A 15,828-nucleotide genomic window follows, 5' to 3' on the forward strand; every position below is an offset into this window, starting at 1 on the left:
GGGGCCCAAAATATGTCTTAAGACATATAACATTAAATGTAAGATCAATAAATAACAATAAGTAACGAAGAAAATATAGTAATTTATAAGGTGAAAATAAATCATATCTTTTTTGAAATTAATGAGAAATTACAAAGTCAATGCTGAATTTAGTTAATATTTATTCCGAATTCAAGAAGTGGAAATCGGAAACTGACCGAGTTCGAGAGTCTCGGCGGACTCGGGTTCATCTTTGGGGCCAAGAAACCGCCCGGCAGGGCCTGTTCGACACTACTAAACACCGTGTGAAAAGAAGCCCTTTTGCGACGGAGGATCGGCAAATGGATCGCCACGCCTCCGACGTCGAGGTCGAGGAAAACGAGATGCCCTCCTCCCAGGAGGGCCGCCTCCCCGGCGTCCCCTTCACCGCCCAGAGCCATCGCAGCCCTCCGCCCACTTCCCACGCCGCATCTTCTGCCCCCGCTCCCGCCTCCGCCGCCGCCGGGGTCGCCGCTCGCCCGGGTGACGCGGCGTCCGGCGTCAGCCCAAGGATGGGAACCCGGATTAAAAGAACCGTGCGGAAGCCTCCAGCAGCGGGCTACGGAGCCGACCAGAAGAAAGGGAGGGCTTCGACGAAGAGATCCAGGGGCGTGCACATTAGTTCCGCGATATCTCCTACCGAGTCGGAGCAAGAAGGGCATGACGATTTAGGATTCAGTGCAGGCGTAGAGCCCCCGATGCCAGACCAAGAAGGCCAGAAGCGGCCGGCGGATCCCCAAGCGACAGCAGATGCCGGCGCGATGGGAGAACCAAATGCGGCTTCGACCGCTGATCCGCAGCCGAGAAAGCTGCCCGTTTCTATTCAACATTGTTTGTCACATGGGGAGCAGGAGGAGAATGCCAGGCGTTCGTCCCTCGGCCATGACGGAGAGAACAGCAACAAAACGCAAGCTGCAATTGATGGTCCGCCAATGAACCTCGTAGAGGTGATAGAGATGCTGTCCGGAGAGCCCAGCAGAAGGTTTGCTGATAAGGATATACTGGACATTGCAAAGATGAAGGGGATCGAATTCCCTCCGCCGTGGTGGTCGGTGTTGTTTACCCGGCGATCATGATGTCCGTTGATGTCGCCCGTAAAATATTCGACTTTAGTTCCATGTAGCCCAAATGACAGTGCGATGGACGATGCCTTCCTTCAAGAAGGTCGGGATGTTTCCTTCATTTATGCTTCCTTTGTGGATTTCATCACGTTCAGGTTTATATGGCAATTGACATATTTTGCCTTGTTTGGTTGGACATTTTGATGGTAGAGAGTAAAAATCTGGGTTCATGTATATCCAATCCATCCATCGCTGTTGTCCTGCCAAGGCGCACTGTACTCTCGACATCACATTTTACAGCCTCGTATGCAAGGATCCCACCTGCTATTTCTTTTGGTAACGCAGATGCGATGTAGTTTGACTCTCTATTGATGGATTTAAAGCATCAACTAACACCTATTTTTCATGGGTTGGAGTATGTTGGGATCAAGGATTGCTGGAAACAAGCTATGAAGCACCTTGACGGTGAGACCTGCTCGCGTGCTCTAGTCTTAACGTCACGACCTCCAGAGAATAACAATCTTAATGCGTGAGACAAAACGAAATTAGAAAATAATTTAATAGAAGCTACAAGCTTAATCGATGATACGACCTGACGACTTATATTTCGGCTGATAGCTGAAAGCTGGGCACCAGGAGTGGAGACCATTCTTCAAATTTTGTCCAAAAAATTTTATGGGATTGCCAGTAATCCTATCAGATAAAACATATACTTTTTTTTGAACTTCATGCATCACAAACTGCATTGGAGGCAAAAAAAAGCTATGGAGATGAAGACTAGAAACGTTAGCAACAGATGACTTTTGACCTTCACACATCTTGATTGAAGTTCCTATCTTTTCCCGCAGCTTTTTCTTGGCTGCATTATCAGCTTCCTAATATGATGTTTAAAAAGCCAAGCACAATGATTTTGCAGAACCAACCTGTATATAAAAGAAATTAAATGCTGACATTATTGTTAGCAAGGGATGTCAAGTACCTATGGTATGATATCATAGTCTTCTTGTACTCGAGGCAGACATAAAGCTACTAGATATAAAGAAAATGTAGGAAGACAATTTACGTCTCAAGCTAATGTGCAGGATGGATGATTCTACATGGCACTAGCAAGGACCAACCATGAAGCAGCAATGCGATAGATAACACTTCTGCATAAAAAGAATTAGTAAAACAGACACAAAAGGACAGCATCATGCCTGCATTTGCTATTTACACCCTTTATTCACCACGCTCTCTGTACAAATACAACAGGACAGTGACAGTTATACACACATGAACTGTTAGTAGCATACTTGGTGATCTTTGGCAATAAAGAAAGTAGTATGTCACTGATTAAGATTAGAGATAAAAACAAATTATGATTATTTTAACAAATCAACATCAGCAATTAAGCTCTCCCAACATCAATGACCCTTGAGTAAAAACCCATAATTTATGACATAAGAAGAAAATTTAAATGTTTCTTCCTAACAATATCCAGTCCTCAAACTACCTGATTGTGCAAAATAAATGACAAAATTTCCTTGGAATGTATTTCATAATCAAAGAGAAACTGTAAACATTTCCCATGCAAAGAAAAAACTAGAATAGTCAAATGGGCTCTTCAATCAAGAATCGTAGTCAATAATCAGTTTCTCTTGAATCAGAGTCCTTTTTAACTTTTCAGAATAGCCACTGCCTCAGCATCTTTGCTGCAACCCTGGAATCAGCGGCTTCAATCTGCCAACTTTGGAGCCCGAGACAATGAATGTTTGCAGTCTGAACATCCTAGATTTGCATGTTGGTCTGGGAAAGTGAAGCATGCATCTGGTTTCCTGTTATCCATTTATCATAATGATCATCAGAGTGGCTCAGATTTAGTTCCTACAATGGATCATTTTATCTTCATTTCTAAAACTAAAGAACCTTCAATGTACGTTAAATGTGCTCCATGGCATTGCGACATATAAAAGCAATGCTCAACAACATTAAGACATATAAAAGCAGTTAGTTTATTTGGCCACTATAAGGTCAGACATCTATAATCTAGTGTATTTCAGAGTGCTATAACAAACATTAAGAAAATATAACAAAGTGATTTGGCCTTTTGGATTATGAAACTAGATTAACTTCTTGCTTGGTGGTCCAACTTTTAACAAAGCCATTTTTCATTTAAGGATAATTAATGTGCGGTAGCATACAAATATATGAGCAAAACTAGAGTTCAATCGGCACACGCACATAACATCAACAATAACTGGTAATATTTTGTTATTGGATTGTATTCAATAATATATTAACTTGCACACTTGTTCAAAAATGGGTAAGTAAGAACCAGTAGTCAATGGACCAGGTACTCCATCACAATTTGTTCAACCAAAATATGTTACTTGCTATGAGCATACCTTCCTTTTAGAAGGTGCATATGCACTCACACCTTCCAACCTAAGAAAATTCAAACGGTCAGAGAGCAACATACAACCGATGATGTTTTAGGGCAACAAGGGTATTAGATACTTACCTCCCTTGAGAAAATTTAATCTTGGCCACTTTAATTTTTTCTATTGCCTAATCAGTACAAAACACAAGCAGATGTCACAAGAGGCTCCTCTGAGAATAAATCGATTGAGATTCATGAATAATACACAAGATTGAGTGGTTTATGCCTTTGCTACCCGTTTATTGTTGAAACTGTTTTCATTCACCAGAAAGTTCACAAGACCCTGAAGGATGAAAAAAAAACAAAGATATCACAATTGATTGATCGAGTCGCACTAAGTTAATTTTCATCATATACCTCGTCATCTGGAGAAGTCCACCTGAGCTCTGGAATCTCTGAAGAAACATTAGGTTCTCTGAACAGCTGTCTAACTTTTTTATAAGGCCAGTCCTCAGGTAAGTGATACCTGTGACAAAAAGGCATGATGTAAGGTCCATGGTAAATTGAAATACATCACCACCCTACACTCTATATGTGCTATAGTTTTGCATCATCATGAACTCAAATGACAAGGTTCCATGAGTAACATAAACAGCTGTATGTATAACGTGCAGAAGCATTGAGAATATTAAAGAAAAAGCAAAGAAATGAAGACAAGCAGCTTGAGTTTGTAATACCAAAATGGCAGAGGAAGGTCGTTGTGTATCTCTAAAGCTGCAATGCTAGAGACAGGTGCCATTTCTTCAATAAGGTTCCACAAATCTGACCCATATAGTGAATAGATGCAGCCCTAGCTTAATCCCTTCCTCCACAATAAATATCTCATTTCCTCTCCTGAGCATAATGATGGTGAAACGTCAAGCCAACGATCAGAACTAGTAATTCTAAATCCATTTTTCAGAAGTTAGTGCAAATCATCCTATTCCATCCAAAGCTTAAGCCACAAGGCAAACACTAAGACAACATGGTACCAAAACCCAGTGTTTCAGATGTTGGTGTACCATACCATGAGATTTGTCGGCAGATACAACCAAAAAAGATCATGATAATTTAATTCTCGATCTTAGATTTGGATTATAAATATTAAAATATCACTTAAAATATGTGGGTCACTCCTTGTGTCCTAATGTGCTATAGGACATGACAAGTGATTTATTAGGAGAATGTTTTAGAGTCAAGGATGCCATGCAGATTTATTGTATTTACAGATTTAGGAAGAAACTAAGAACACCTAAAGGAAGCCTCCAATTAAAGAAAATTATTAATTTCCTATTCTAGATGAGTCGTTTTGTGAGTGAAATACCATCAATCTTTATGAATTTAAATGCCTTCTCTTGAGTTTTGAATAAGATATAATGAAAAAAAATGGTGCTTCTTTTGGCAAGATCATCTTAAACCATCTCCATTTCCTCTCTTTGATGTCTCTTCTCAGCTTCTCACTTCTAATCTGCTTCTTCCCTTTACAACTTTGATCCTCATTTTTCTGATCCAAATTATTGTTTTGTTATAATAATCTTCTAGTGCCTTTATTTAATTTGTTGCATAAATTTGCTAAGAGATTAAAATTCAGATGTGGACAGCCACGCTTCTCTGGTTAACATCAGCTATGACAAATTATTCTTGACCACCAAACTATCACACATGTTCAGGTTGCTTTGTGACTTGGGCATAGTATCATTCAACTATAGAAGTGTCAAATGCTTGCACAAGTGACCAGAATGACATCACCCAATCCATCATAATGACATAAACAACACCATAAATGGCATGGCATGACACATGGTACACCCTAGGTCAGGTCGGATGTTATTGGTAGGCATCTCGAGATATCTCGCTTTAGAGGACAATGAAAATGATGCATAGCATTACCTTATACTTTACCAATTTAGTAATAATTGGTGATGGCTCTAGAAGTGGCAAAAAAATTATCTATTCCCCGTAGTGTCACGGACTTAGCTGGTTTTGCCTAAGTCGTGCGGCACCCTTACGTGTCCGTCCGCAAAGGTCAACCTCCCCAAAGCCTCCCCCTCGTCCCTTAGGACCAACAAAAGAGAGAACGGGTTAAAGAGAACGCCTCAATCGGGATCCACAAGCAAACATCTCCGAAAAACACTTCATAGACAATGCAAATTACAAACAGACTTTACAAGCTCTGAACAGTTGAACAGCAAAAGGTAAAATGGTCCATTACAGACCGAAAAGCTCTCGCACGTGTTCACATGACACAACCTTTATTTACAAGCCTAAAGAGGCCACCAACCTAACTCAAATGGGACTTTGAAGCCTTTGGCCGCCCCTCTATATGCTGTACAAGGCATGAACATGCCCAAAAGACACGGACACACATAAGCATTACATCCAACATCTTGTTCAGAAGTTTGTGACATTCTCCCCCACTTATCCCTTCGACGTCCTCGTCGAAGCCTTTGTGAACGCTGCAACTCTTCGCCTTTGCTGAGTCTTCAATCTTCTGCTCCAGCTGCAATGCGCCTCCTGGCTCCCAGCTGCTCTCCGCTGCTGTTTTTGAGTAGTCGAACCTTTGATCCGCCATGCTGCTTCAACTCGCCAATGACTCTGACTCTGGTGTGGGGTTGGCTGAGTTGTGTTGATCCTTGTTGATTCCTGCGGATCCACCAAATGAAGGAAAAGACCATCCTTACTGCGCCAGTCTCTCAAAAATTCCACATGCTGCTTGAACTGGGTGGATGCTTGTTGGAGCTTTAACGAGCATCGCCTCGCAACCTTCTGAAGTTTTGGGTCCTTCCTCCACAAAATCTGCTCATTGACTCTTCTTTCAGTTAGTTGTCACATCCAAGTAGGTTCGCATCACTTCCGCTTTCGATTGGCATTTCGTTGGGAAATGAAGCGGACAATCTACTCTTAGTAGCACTGATCACCGTTGGTGAGGATTTGACAACTATTGTCTTCCGTTATCTTTGAAGGGTCTTTGAACTTGTGCAGAGCTCCTCTGCTGGATAGATAAGAGAACTGGGGTACACGGTTTCGCCCATTCTCTTAAGAGTTGAGAAGGCAAAGGTTATTTGACTTCGCCCGCCTCCTCGAGGTTGTACTTCATGCATCGAGCTGGTTACTGGCCTTCGCCTACTCTTTGCTCACACTTCTGAAGCACTTGAAGTGTTTGTACTCCTTGCGTTGAGTTAGTTACTGTGATTTACCTTCTAAATGCCATTGAACTTCTGGAATGCAGGAAGTTTTCACCCCAACTTGGAGTAATTCTCTGATAGATGAGGTCGCCTCTGGGATTGTACCGTCTTCTCCATCAACCCTGTCGCCTACTCCACTGAGTAGCAAAGGTACAGCACCGCGTACTGCCTGCTTCGTTCCTTGGTCGTGCACTCCTGCATGACCCGAAGTCCTTCACTTGCGGCTATCTTGATGAGAAACTTGTTGACACCGGTCTTATGAAGTTTCTTGGCCTCTGCCCTTCAACCTTGTCTCGGTACTTGGAGATTACCTCTATATGCTCCACCTCCTCGGCCCCTTTCACGACCAAGCGCTCTCCCTCCGTGAGAGCAAGGGATTAGTGACTTTCACGGAAGTCTCGCCTCTGCGGTACCATGGCGCTGCCATGCCCATGGCACTACTATCCGTCGCCTCGCCTCTGTATCCCTTTTCTTCACAATCAGTAGATATGTCTCCGTGGCGCTCCTCTGAGTCCACCTCCATTCTAACTGATGCTTGATTTTGGGTAGCTAAGTCCCTCTGGACTCGTCGTCGCTTCCTCGCCCCTTTCAACCCCTTGCTTCAACACCTCTGTGTTCTCCAAGTAGACTGTTTGGTCGATGGAAAGACAGACTGCAACTCCCATGCATGGCCTCTGCCATCACGTTGTAGGGTTTGCACCGATTCTGTTCTCCTTAGCTTCCTTGGTAGCAACGTTCGCTTACTCGACCTTGTCCTCTGACTTGTCGGGCTTCCTTAAGCGAATTGAGCTCTGGAGCAGTCCAACTCTCCAGCTGCTTCGATCATACCTCTGCATGATCAAGTCCCTCACATGGGACTCACTGGTACTTGCATTCGAACTTTTCCCTTGGTAGAACACAGCCCCCATATGCTGATGACCAAGGCTTTCATCCGATGCAAAATTCGATGCACGCCGGGAAGACCCGCCTCTGCGGTACCATGGCCTTCACTCCTTGAATCCATAGCCCTTCTTGCCGTCGTGTTGTTCACCGAAGTGGAGCTTCCAGTAACTCCCGATCATACCTCCGTATGATATAGTCCCTCACGGGACTTGATTGTGTGTATCGCATTGCCACGAACTGTTCCACCACGATCCGCTGCACCATGTCGCCTCCTGGTGACATCTCCATTGCATTCTGATCCCTGTAGAATAAACTCGAATTGTGAACCCTCCATGTGTGGCCTATGCCAATACATCGCAGGGTCTCTTCCACCTTCGATTTTGTTCGCTTTTTTGGCAATAGGCCTTCATCCACCCACTCTTGGGTCACACCTAGATGAAGCACCGCTCTAGGACAGTCCGTCGCCTAGTAGCTCCCGAAGTCCACCGACTTCGCTGTAATTTGTGCACCATTGCCTGGATCCTGGGCCTCTGCCCCTATCAGCACAATCTCCGCTGCGCACTGCTTCCTTCATAGCAACTCGAATGGCAACACTATGGCATATTCTTCAAGAGTACTCGCCTCTGCGTCCTCTTGCCCCGTGCTAAGGTCTTCTGAACTCAACTTCTCCTCTGCAAATTGAGTCACCTTAGTTCCTCCATCAAATGCTCCTCCGAGATAAGGTGCATGTGCCCAGAAGCTCCCTTCGTCTTTGGCACCATGCAAGATGAGTCCACTTCGTCAGAATGAAGGACCCATGGAACAACATGATCTTGCTCTTGCCTCTACAAGAGTTCATGTCCTTGACCTCTGTCTAAGGAAAGCACTGTGCCTCTGCTCCATGTTCCAACTTCTCTGCTGGCTCCCTTCATGCGGCTTGGGTACTTCGCCAAGTTACACCCAAGTTGCTCCGCTCCTCGTTTTTGCATTGAGTCGATGGTGGCCCTCGCGCCCACCATTCCACGGGTCAGCCCTCCCTTGAGTCCGATCTCCATATCGACTCTAAGTGTGCCTTCATTTAAGTTGCTTCAGGTCGCTCCCCCACTTGATCTCGCAATGCATCCACCAATGCATTCTCTCGAGCGAGATCATGCGGCAACTCCTCGCTGCTTGCTCGGTCCATTGAACTTCGTGGAGTTGTTGTTTGTGAGGTACTCCTCCTCAACATGTGAGGTCCGTCTCATATGATTCTCCCTCTGGAGAGCCGAGACTTATCCCTCCTGGATAACTGTCCCGTTGGAGCAACATCTCTCTTCGTTTCGGAGACCACCATCCCCTTGGACTACTCCGATCTGCTGAACAAACTGTGTATTGTTCTGCCTCTTGCAAACGCACTTGCTAGATTGCGCCTCCACGTCAATACACCCACCGCTGCACCCCTCAAGGCCTAGCAACATGCTGAACTTGTTGCACACTTCAGCCTCCTCCGGACATATCCTTCGCATGCCGAAAAGAATGTTTTAATGCTCCATGGCGCCGAGTCTCGACCGCCTTGGGATGGCCACGAACATTCCATCGTCCGCATACAAGCCCATGCATGAGTACCGAATTCTTCGAGTTAGCAATTCCCCTCACCTCTGTGAGCTTTGCACAACTCATTCGGTCGCTGAGCAACTCATTCCACTTTGCATGGTCTCATCCTTTGCCAAGCACCTCGCTTGCCTTGAGCACCATCAAGTAAAGTTGCCAACGTTGAGCCGTAGCTCAAACTCAGCCATCCCAACCTTTGTGCGCTCCGCATTCTTCCAAGCTTGTCTGTTCTCGTGGTGCCTCTTGCGCGAAGGGTTGGTCATTCCTCTGAATGCCAATGTTAGATGTTCGCTCCTCTGAGCGACTATTTTCCCTACATCTCCATGCCCGTTTTCCCTCAAACGGTCGCGCGTTGCTGACTGCCCTCAACGCAGCCCCGCTAGGTCCCCCACGTTTGCATGTCAAGTGTTTCTATGAGTGCTTGTCCCGCTCTGATACCATCTGTCACGGACTTAGCTGGTTTTGCCTAAGTCGTGCGGCACCCTTGCGTGTCCGTCCGCAAAAGTCAGCCTCCCCAAAGCCTCCCCCTCGTCCCTTAGGACCAACAAAAGAGAGAACGGGTTAAAGAGAACGCCTCAATCGGGATCCACAAGCAAACATCTCCGAAAAACACTTCATAAACAATGCAAATTACAAACAGACTTTACAAGCTCTGAACAGTTGCACAGCAAAGGGTAAAATGGTCCATTACAGACCGAAAAGCTCTCGCATGTGTCCACATGACATAACCTTTATTTACAAGCCTAAAGAGGCCACCAACCTAACTCAAATGGGACTTTGAAGCCTTCGGCCGTCCCTCTATATGCTGTACAAGGCATGAACATGCCCAAAAGACACGGACACACATAAGCACTACATCCAACATCTTGTTCAGAAGTTTGTCCGTGACAGTAGGTCAATAAATTAGGACACATGCATTGAAAAAACTATCCCATATTATCAACCACTAGCAATATGCAAGAACAGAGTAGTCTGAAATGTCAATGAGGATAAGGCAAAGTACAACCATCTTGAAGAGCGGATGAAGAATTAGTTGAGATGGTTGATAAAGCCTCATCATAAGATGTCTAATATCATTATCAGTTCATGAATATTTTATTTCTTGTCATAACACAATACCAACCATTTCTAGTTCCCATGAAGAATGTTATTAACTACTAACTACAAAAGATACAAATTTCAAGAATTTCCTTAAAAAAATCAAATATGTTCAACATAATCATGATGATATTTTAGCTTGAAATCATAAAAGATCTGCAAGGTAATAATTTTATAAAAAAAAATCTACAAAGATCAAATTCTCTAGGAAGATTGTCATGCACCTTTCTTTGTTTATATTCTGCAAAATGTTCTCCATGCAACCATGCCGATGTATAAGCTTTAAAGCTGTTTGTCCCCCAATCCCTGTTACAAAGGCATACAACAGTTATGGTTTATGTTGCAAGCAAAAAAGATTCATTCAAAGAAGAAAACTAGCAGTTATTGATACATTATGATAGCCAGTCCACAATTCACCTAATGAAAAAGAAAATAACTACCATCATGTTAATTCAACTTTCTACACTAAATTAGGCAATCATACAAATAAAAATAAAGTCAATAAGTTGAAAACTAAGGTGAGAGCCAGCCCAAACTGCTCCCCCTGTAGCAGTCAGAAAAAGAAGCTTCGATTATTTGGTCCAAAAAGGAATTTTCAGTGCAAATTAGAATAAATCTAGATACACAACAATCAGCTAGCATATGGCAGTTGTGTTGGCCTTGTGATAGTTTATATAAACAATAATTCATCCACAACTTGTCTTATGTGTATGACTGTCTAAAATAAAATCTGAATGGATCATATTCCCAATTCAGTAATTAAGCCAGATTTGGATGTTCCACTCCTTGGTGAATTTAAATTTAGAAACTGAATACAATAGCCACAGAGAGTGTATCACTGGTAACTCAACTTCAATGACCTTGAAGTAGGCTCAAGCACTGTCCATTAAGAAACATATGTTGTATAATTTTTTGTCTATTTGTAACAATATAGTCCGAAACTCAATTTTCCTCGCTATGACTGCTCATGGAGCAACTCCAGAATAAGTTTCTGTTCAGCTTACATACCATTATTCCAAAATTGCTGAGTAAATCAAATCAAATGAGTTCCAAACTCTAATCGGTTTGGAGATTCTTCTAAATATTCAGTTTCATCCTCTTTCTTGTTATACACCTGTTACTATTATGCATTCATCAAACTCTTTCTTATTGTTGTGTTAAATTTGTTTTTCCTGCTAAATGAGATTTAGAAAGACAATATACAATGCATGCAGAAAACTGCAGCAAACAGCTATGAAAATAATGTAGATAAGATAATTGCAATTCATTCTAAACAGCATAATTATAAAACACAACTTCAATTGAGCAAAAACAAGAGATGTGAACGCTACAAAAATATATTCATTTATTCATTTTTTACAATAACATTAGTTCCGAACTATAAGGAAAAAATTATTTGAACCCCTTTCCCACCATTAAACTGTCTTGTGTTGTGTATTTTCTAATTTCTACAAAAATCTTTTAGCAGTAAAAGGACATTAGTATCAGAGATGTGAACGCTAAAATTAGACAACCACAAGAACATGTGAGACAAGTTAATGCTTAACATCTCTACAGTACAACTTAGCCTCTATTGGCCTAGCTACCTTTAATGTTGTTGCAGTAGTCGCATCCAGAGAGAATGCATAAGTCAATGAATTGATCCATTGAGAGTTTTAGCTCCTCAAGAATCTGAAAGATCAGCATGAGAATAAAAAATATCCAGAACAAGTAACTAGCATCATAGTGTCAAGAATAAAGGCACCTTTGAAACTTCAAATTCCATCACAGGAATCTTTCTGGAACTTGGATACATCAAATGACGAACCAATCTTGGAGCTCCAAAAGTTAATGAATCCATATCTTCGGAAGCCACAGCATAGACCTAAAGATTGAGAAAATATAGTGTAAAAATTACATTCAGAGTTACAGAAAGAAAAGGAACAAGAAGCGTTTGATTGTCATGCCTTATTGCTTTTGCAAATAGCTGCACACTGGGCTTCTGCTTCACAAGGTGCCTTAGCATAACAAGAAAAAGTTTCAATGAATTTGGAAGAAGATCAGATACCTAGAGCAGTGCATGTTATTTGTTGTTTCTGGTATGACCATGTATCCAAAGGAAAAAAAATGTCATAATTATGCAAGGGGCCACTGAAAATATGCATTCTACTTTATCTAGCCGAGACAAACACATTGTTAACATGTGGGGTTTTGGATGAATTTGCAAAATTAAAAAATAACAAAGTGAACGAAGTTAATAATATACCTCAATCACTGGAATACCCATCAATCTTAAGAGTCTTTTACAATCCTCATTATGTCGCTTAGTAACCTGTCAAGATTGAAGAATGTTCAACCAAAACCAAAAAAACTTGTCCTATAAGTGCCTTTCATGATTCCATCTAGTGTTAATACTACAAGCTTCACAGATTTCCAGTTTCAGTGATAAATATAAAATTTTATTTAAGAAAAAAATGATGACAATTATAATTCAAGATCACCTTTACAAAGTTACATAGCTTGGAAATCACTCAGTCAGCTTCTGGTGCGCATAGAAATTATACAAAAGCCTTAGGTCATCCACTAACTATCAAACATCAAGAACAGATGACGATCAATGAACAAGAGTACATTTCCTATATAATCAAAAAGCCAACAAGTATAACGTACATAAAACCTTATCTGTAACAGATTTAGAATTTTATTAAACCCAGTGCTTCGATCTCATACTAGCCACAGAAGAAAGAAGTTTCTGTCTTAAGTCATAGTGACTATTAAACTAAGAAGGCAGACACATATGGTAGCAAAATTTAAAGCTTAAACAATGTAGCAAAATCTTAATAGTAATGTCAGCTACTCAAACAAGGGACATCATGCCCTTGTGACACAAAACCCAGATCAGCTCTGTAAGTGCCAATTCTCGGATGTGAAAACCAAAGTGTAAAAGCCTGTACTTACATTCATTGTATCACTAGAAAGGTTCCATAAAGTTAGGCCTTTAAGTGGGTAGCCCAGTCATTCTGAAGACTAAATTTGATAGCATCGGTCAGAAACCCTCTTATGAGCTATCTTCTTAAAAATCTAAAGATGCCCAAAGTACCTTGACAGTCCTTTTGCTGAACTTTCTAATTCCCTCCTTATCTCCAACCTGCAATTCAAGCAAAATCACTCTAGGGAACAGGTTTGCAAGAGTACAATGAGAAGGAAAGTTGTTCACAAGAATATGGAAGAAGATTAATAAAAAATAATAGAACCTGATCAGGTATCTGGCCTCACCTCTATTGCTACAGTTAGATCCCTTATAGCATCTTCCCTCTTCAAATTCCTAAAGAGTAAGATATCTTAAAGAACATGCAATAGGTTCCCGTAAAATGATAACAACATTAAAGAATATAAATCTGATTCACCAACACATGCCTTTTTGCAAGCTCTTGTTTCTTCAATTCTGGTGGTTGACCATCAAAAACATATCTGGAACCAAACACATACAAGTCTTCAATGACAATTATTCAACCAATAAACTGCAAGACAAAGAAAGACCATGCCAACTTTTCAGAAACAGGGGAGAATTTACACTGGTATTATTCCCGCCTCCAGCAATCTTATTGTTCGGTTGAACATCCCTTGTAAATGGCTATCCATTCACCAAACCAATCATGCATATTATTTAACAAATAAAACATGTTACATACACATCTATATAAGCTCACATGACTGAGACTATAAACAGAGATAAGCGACACAATTCATCGAGCGGAGGAAAGATTTTGTTTGACCTGGTCACTTCGCCAGCCTCATTGGTGAGGGTTTCCATGCCATTCCTTCCGACAACAACCTGCACGACATCAGAAGCCTCAAGATGATACGAATTCCCAATCATCACAAAAAGCAACCTCTAGATACTCAGCATCTCTCTGCGGGAGCCTAAACCCTACATCTGGTTCAAGAAAAGGAGAACCCTAAACCTTAAATCTCGTTCAAGAACAAGAAAATGAAGAGAGAGAGAGAGAGAGAGAGAGAGAGAGAGAGAGAGAGAGAGAGAGAGAGAGAGAATTGATTAAGAGGTCAAATCCAAGAAGAGCTTCCTGGCGCTAGAAGCTCGAAAAATGAATCATGTTCTTGGTTAGTAGAATTGCAGGGAGACAATTAGGGAAAAGGACGGACGAGGAACTGATAGATGCTCATGCTGGCGTCGATGGCGATCTTCCGGCCGGAGTAGTTCTCGAATCTCTGCTCTTTGATGGCATTTGGGGCGTTGTCGGAGAGGAGCTTCGTCAAACCCTAGCGAGCATCAAGAAGAGCAGGAGATCAGACAAATATCATGGGCGAAAGAGACAGAGATGAGAGTGCGTTGGGGGAGCAACGAAGCTACACGGGGAATGGAGACCTCTCACCTTGATTCCCATGGCGACGGAGGAGGTCGGAGGAAGAGGAAGCGGAAGATTAAGAGAGATGGTGGCGGGAGATCTCCATCTTGATGTTTGTTTTGGTCGATCCCAAGTGCATCCCTATCTCTTGATCTGGATGGTCCATTGAGGATGACCTGAGCGATCTGGAACGTCCATCAGAATGATGCATCATCCTTGATGAGTGAGGCTTCCAGCCCTATCTCTCGAATGCCACGCATGACTGAACCACCCATGGACGACTTGCCGGCTGACGTGGTCTAACTTGTTGTGCCAGATCGAGCAATATCGGGCGATATGTTTGTCGTGACATCACCCCTGACGGCCTTCAGTGGTGATTCGGTCGCGTAAGAACTCTCTATGAGCAGACAGTCATGGCTTGAGTTGGTAAAATGAAACCATTTATTTTGCGGACATCAATTTTTTTCTGATTTAATGTTATGAAATTTTTATTTTTATTTTTTTAATTTTATGATAATTAATTTTTTTTTTCTGAATAACACATGTGATCAAGTCAATTTAGTAAAAGACTGATGATATTTTCTTCCAAGTAAAAAAAAAATCCCACAAGTAAAAATGAATTTGAAAAGTGAATATCAAGATTTTTTGATAAAATATCAAAAAAATTTCATGTGCACAAATTTGTATGTATCTTATAAAATTTGAAATTTATATTTAAAATAAATCAATCAATCAATCAATTGTAATATCAGGGGATTTGACAGATACTATTTAGTTGTACTATGTGTGGATGTTATTGAGCCTATATAGCAACCTTTGCATAATATTTATTTCTCTCAAAAAATTTCTTGACAGTTGATGAATAATATAAAAAACAAATGAGAAAAATAATCAAAGGTGTTAATAAAAAATAACATTTGCCAAAATAAATTTTGATGGGAGATAATAAAGAACATGATTATGTATTTTATATGTCAATGAAATGAATTGATATTCACCTTCTAGTGCCCTAATTACTAGGATATCTTATAGAGAATTTTGAAGTCGATACAAAATAAATAATATTGTATATCAACCACATAACATGAATAATCTAAATTTTGTTAATACCGAGTAGAATAATTTTTAATATTAAATCTTAATTGAAAATGCTTCCCAGAGTAATAAAATAGGATAAGATTAGTATTTCTTAAAGTAAAGAGAAAGTCCCTGGTATTAAGAAATAATTTATGTAAAATATTTATATTATGTAATAAGAATATCAAGATTAA

At 41.2% G+C, this 15,828-nt stretch overlaps 1 protein-coding gene across 4 annotated transcripts; it reads right to left on the reverse strand.

Moving 5' to 3' along the window:
- Positions 1 to 2,459: 2,459 nt before the first annotated feature.
- LOC103995535 (flap endonuclease 1-A-like) lies at positions 2,460 to 14,669 on the reverse strand. 4 transcript variants are annotated; one of them, XM_018824258.2, is made up of 17 exons: positions 14,585 to 14,669; positions 14,355 to 14,471; positions 13,967 to 14,025; positions 13,765 to 13,824; positions 13,608 to 13,661; positions 13,467 to 13,515; positions 13,291 to 13,338; positions 12,457 to 12,522; positions 12,158 to 12,208; positions 11,956 to 12,075; positions 11,798 to 11,882; positions 10,436 to 10,517; positions 3,856 to 3,964; positions 3,734 to 3,781; positions 3,580 to 3,626; positions 3,464 to 3,503; positions 2,460 to 2,893 (listed from the first exon to the last, which is right to left on the reverse strand). In XM_018824258.2, the coding sequence occupies exons 1-17, from the start codon at positions 14,594 to 14,596 to the stop codon at positions 2,759 to 2,761; spliced, it is 1,182 nt and encodes a 393-aa protein (XP_018679803.2). In that variant the 5' UTR covers positions 14,597 to 14,669; the 3' UTR covers positions 2,460 to 2,758. The 4 variants fall into 4 exon arrangements, 3 of the variants coding, with proteins under 3 accessions (XP_018679803.2, XP_009414416.3, XP_065034486.1); XM_009416141.3 differs by having other exon boundaries at positions 3,725 to 3,781; XM_065178414.1 differs by lacking the exons at positions 2,460 to 2,893; positions 3,464 to 3,503 and having other exon boundaries at positions 3,576 to 3,626; positions 3,725 to 3,781.
- Between the last annotated feature and the right edge of the window lie 1,159 nt (positions 14,670 to 15,828).

Source organism: Musa acuminata, chromosome BXJ1-1 (genome assembly GCF_036884655.1).
Source record: "Musa acuminata AAA Group cultivar baxijiao chromosome BXJ1-1, Cavendish_Baxijiao_AAA, whole genome shotgun sequence".
NCBI lineage: Eukaryota > Viridiplantae > Streptophyta > Magnoliopsida > Zingiberales > Musaceae > Musa > Musa acuminata.

Bases quoted from the DNA above. Each gene is read 5' to 3' on its own strand.
- LOC103995535 (XM_009416141.3), bottom strand. The intron at 3,782-3,855 runs GTATATGATGAA...TTCATCCTTCAG, and splicing joins GGACTTCTCCAGATGACGAG to GGTCTTGTGAACTTTCTGGT. The intron at 3,627-3,724 runs GCATAAACCACT...TGTACTGATTAG, and splicing joins ACAATAAACGGGTAGCAAAG to GCAATAGAAAAAATTAAAGT.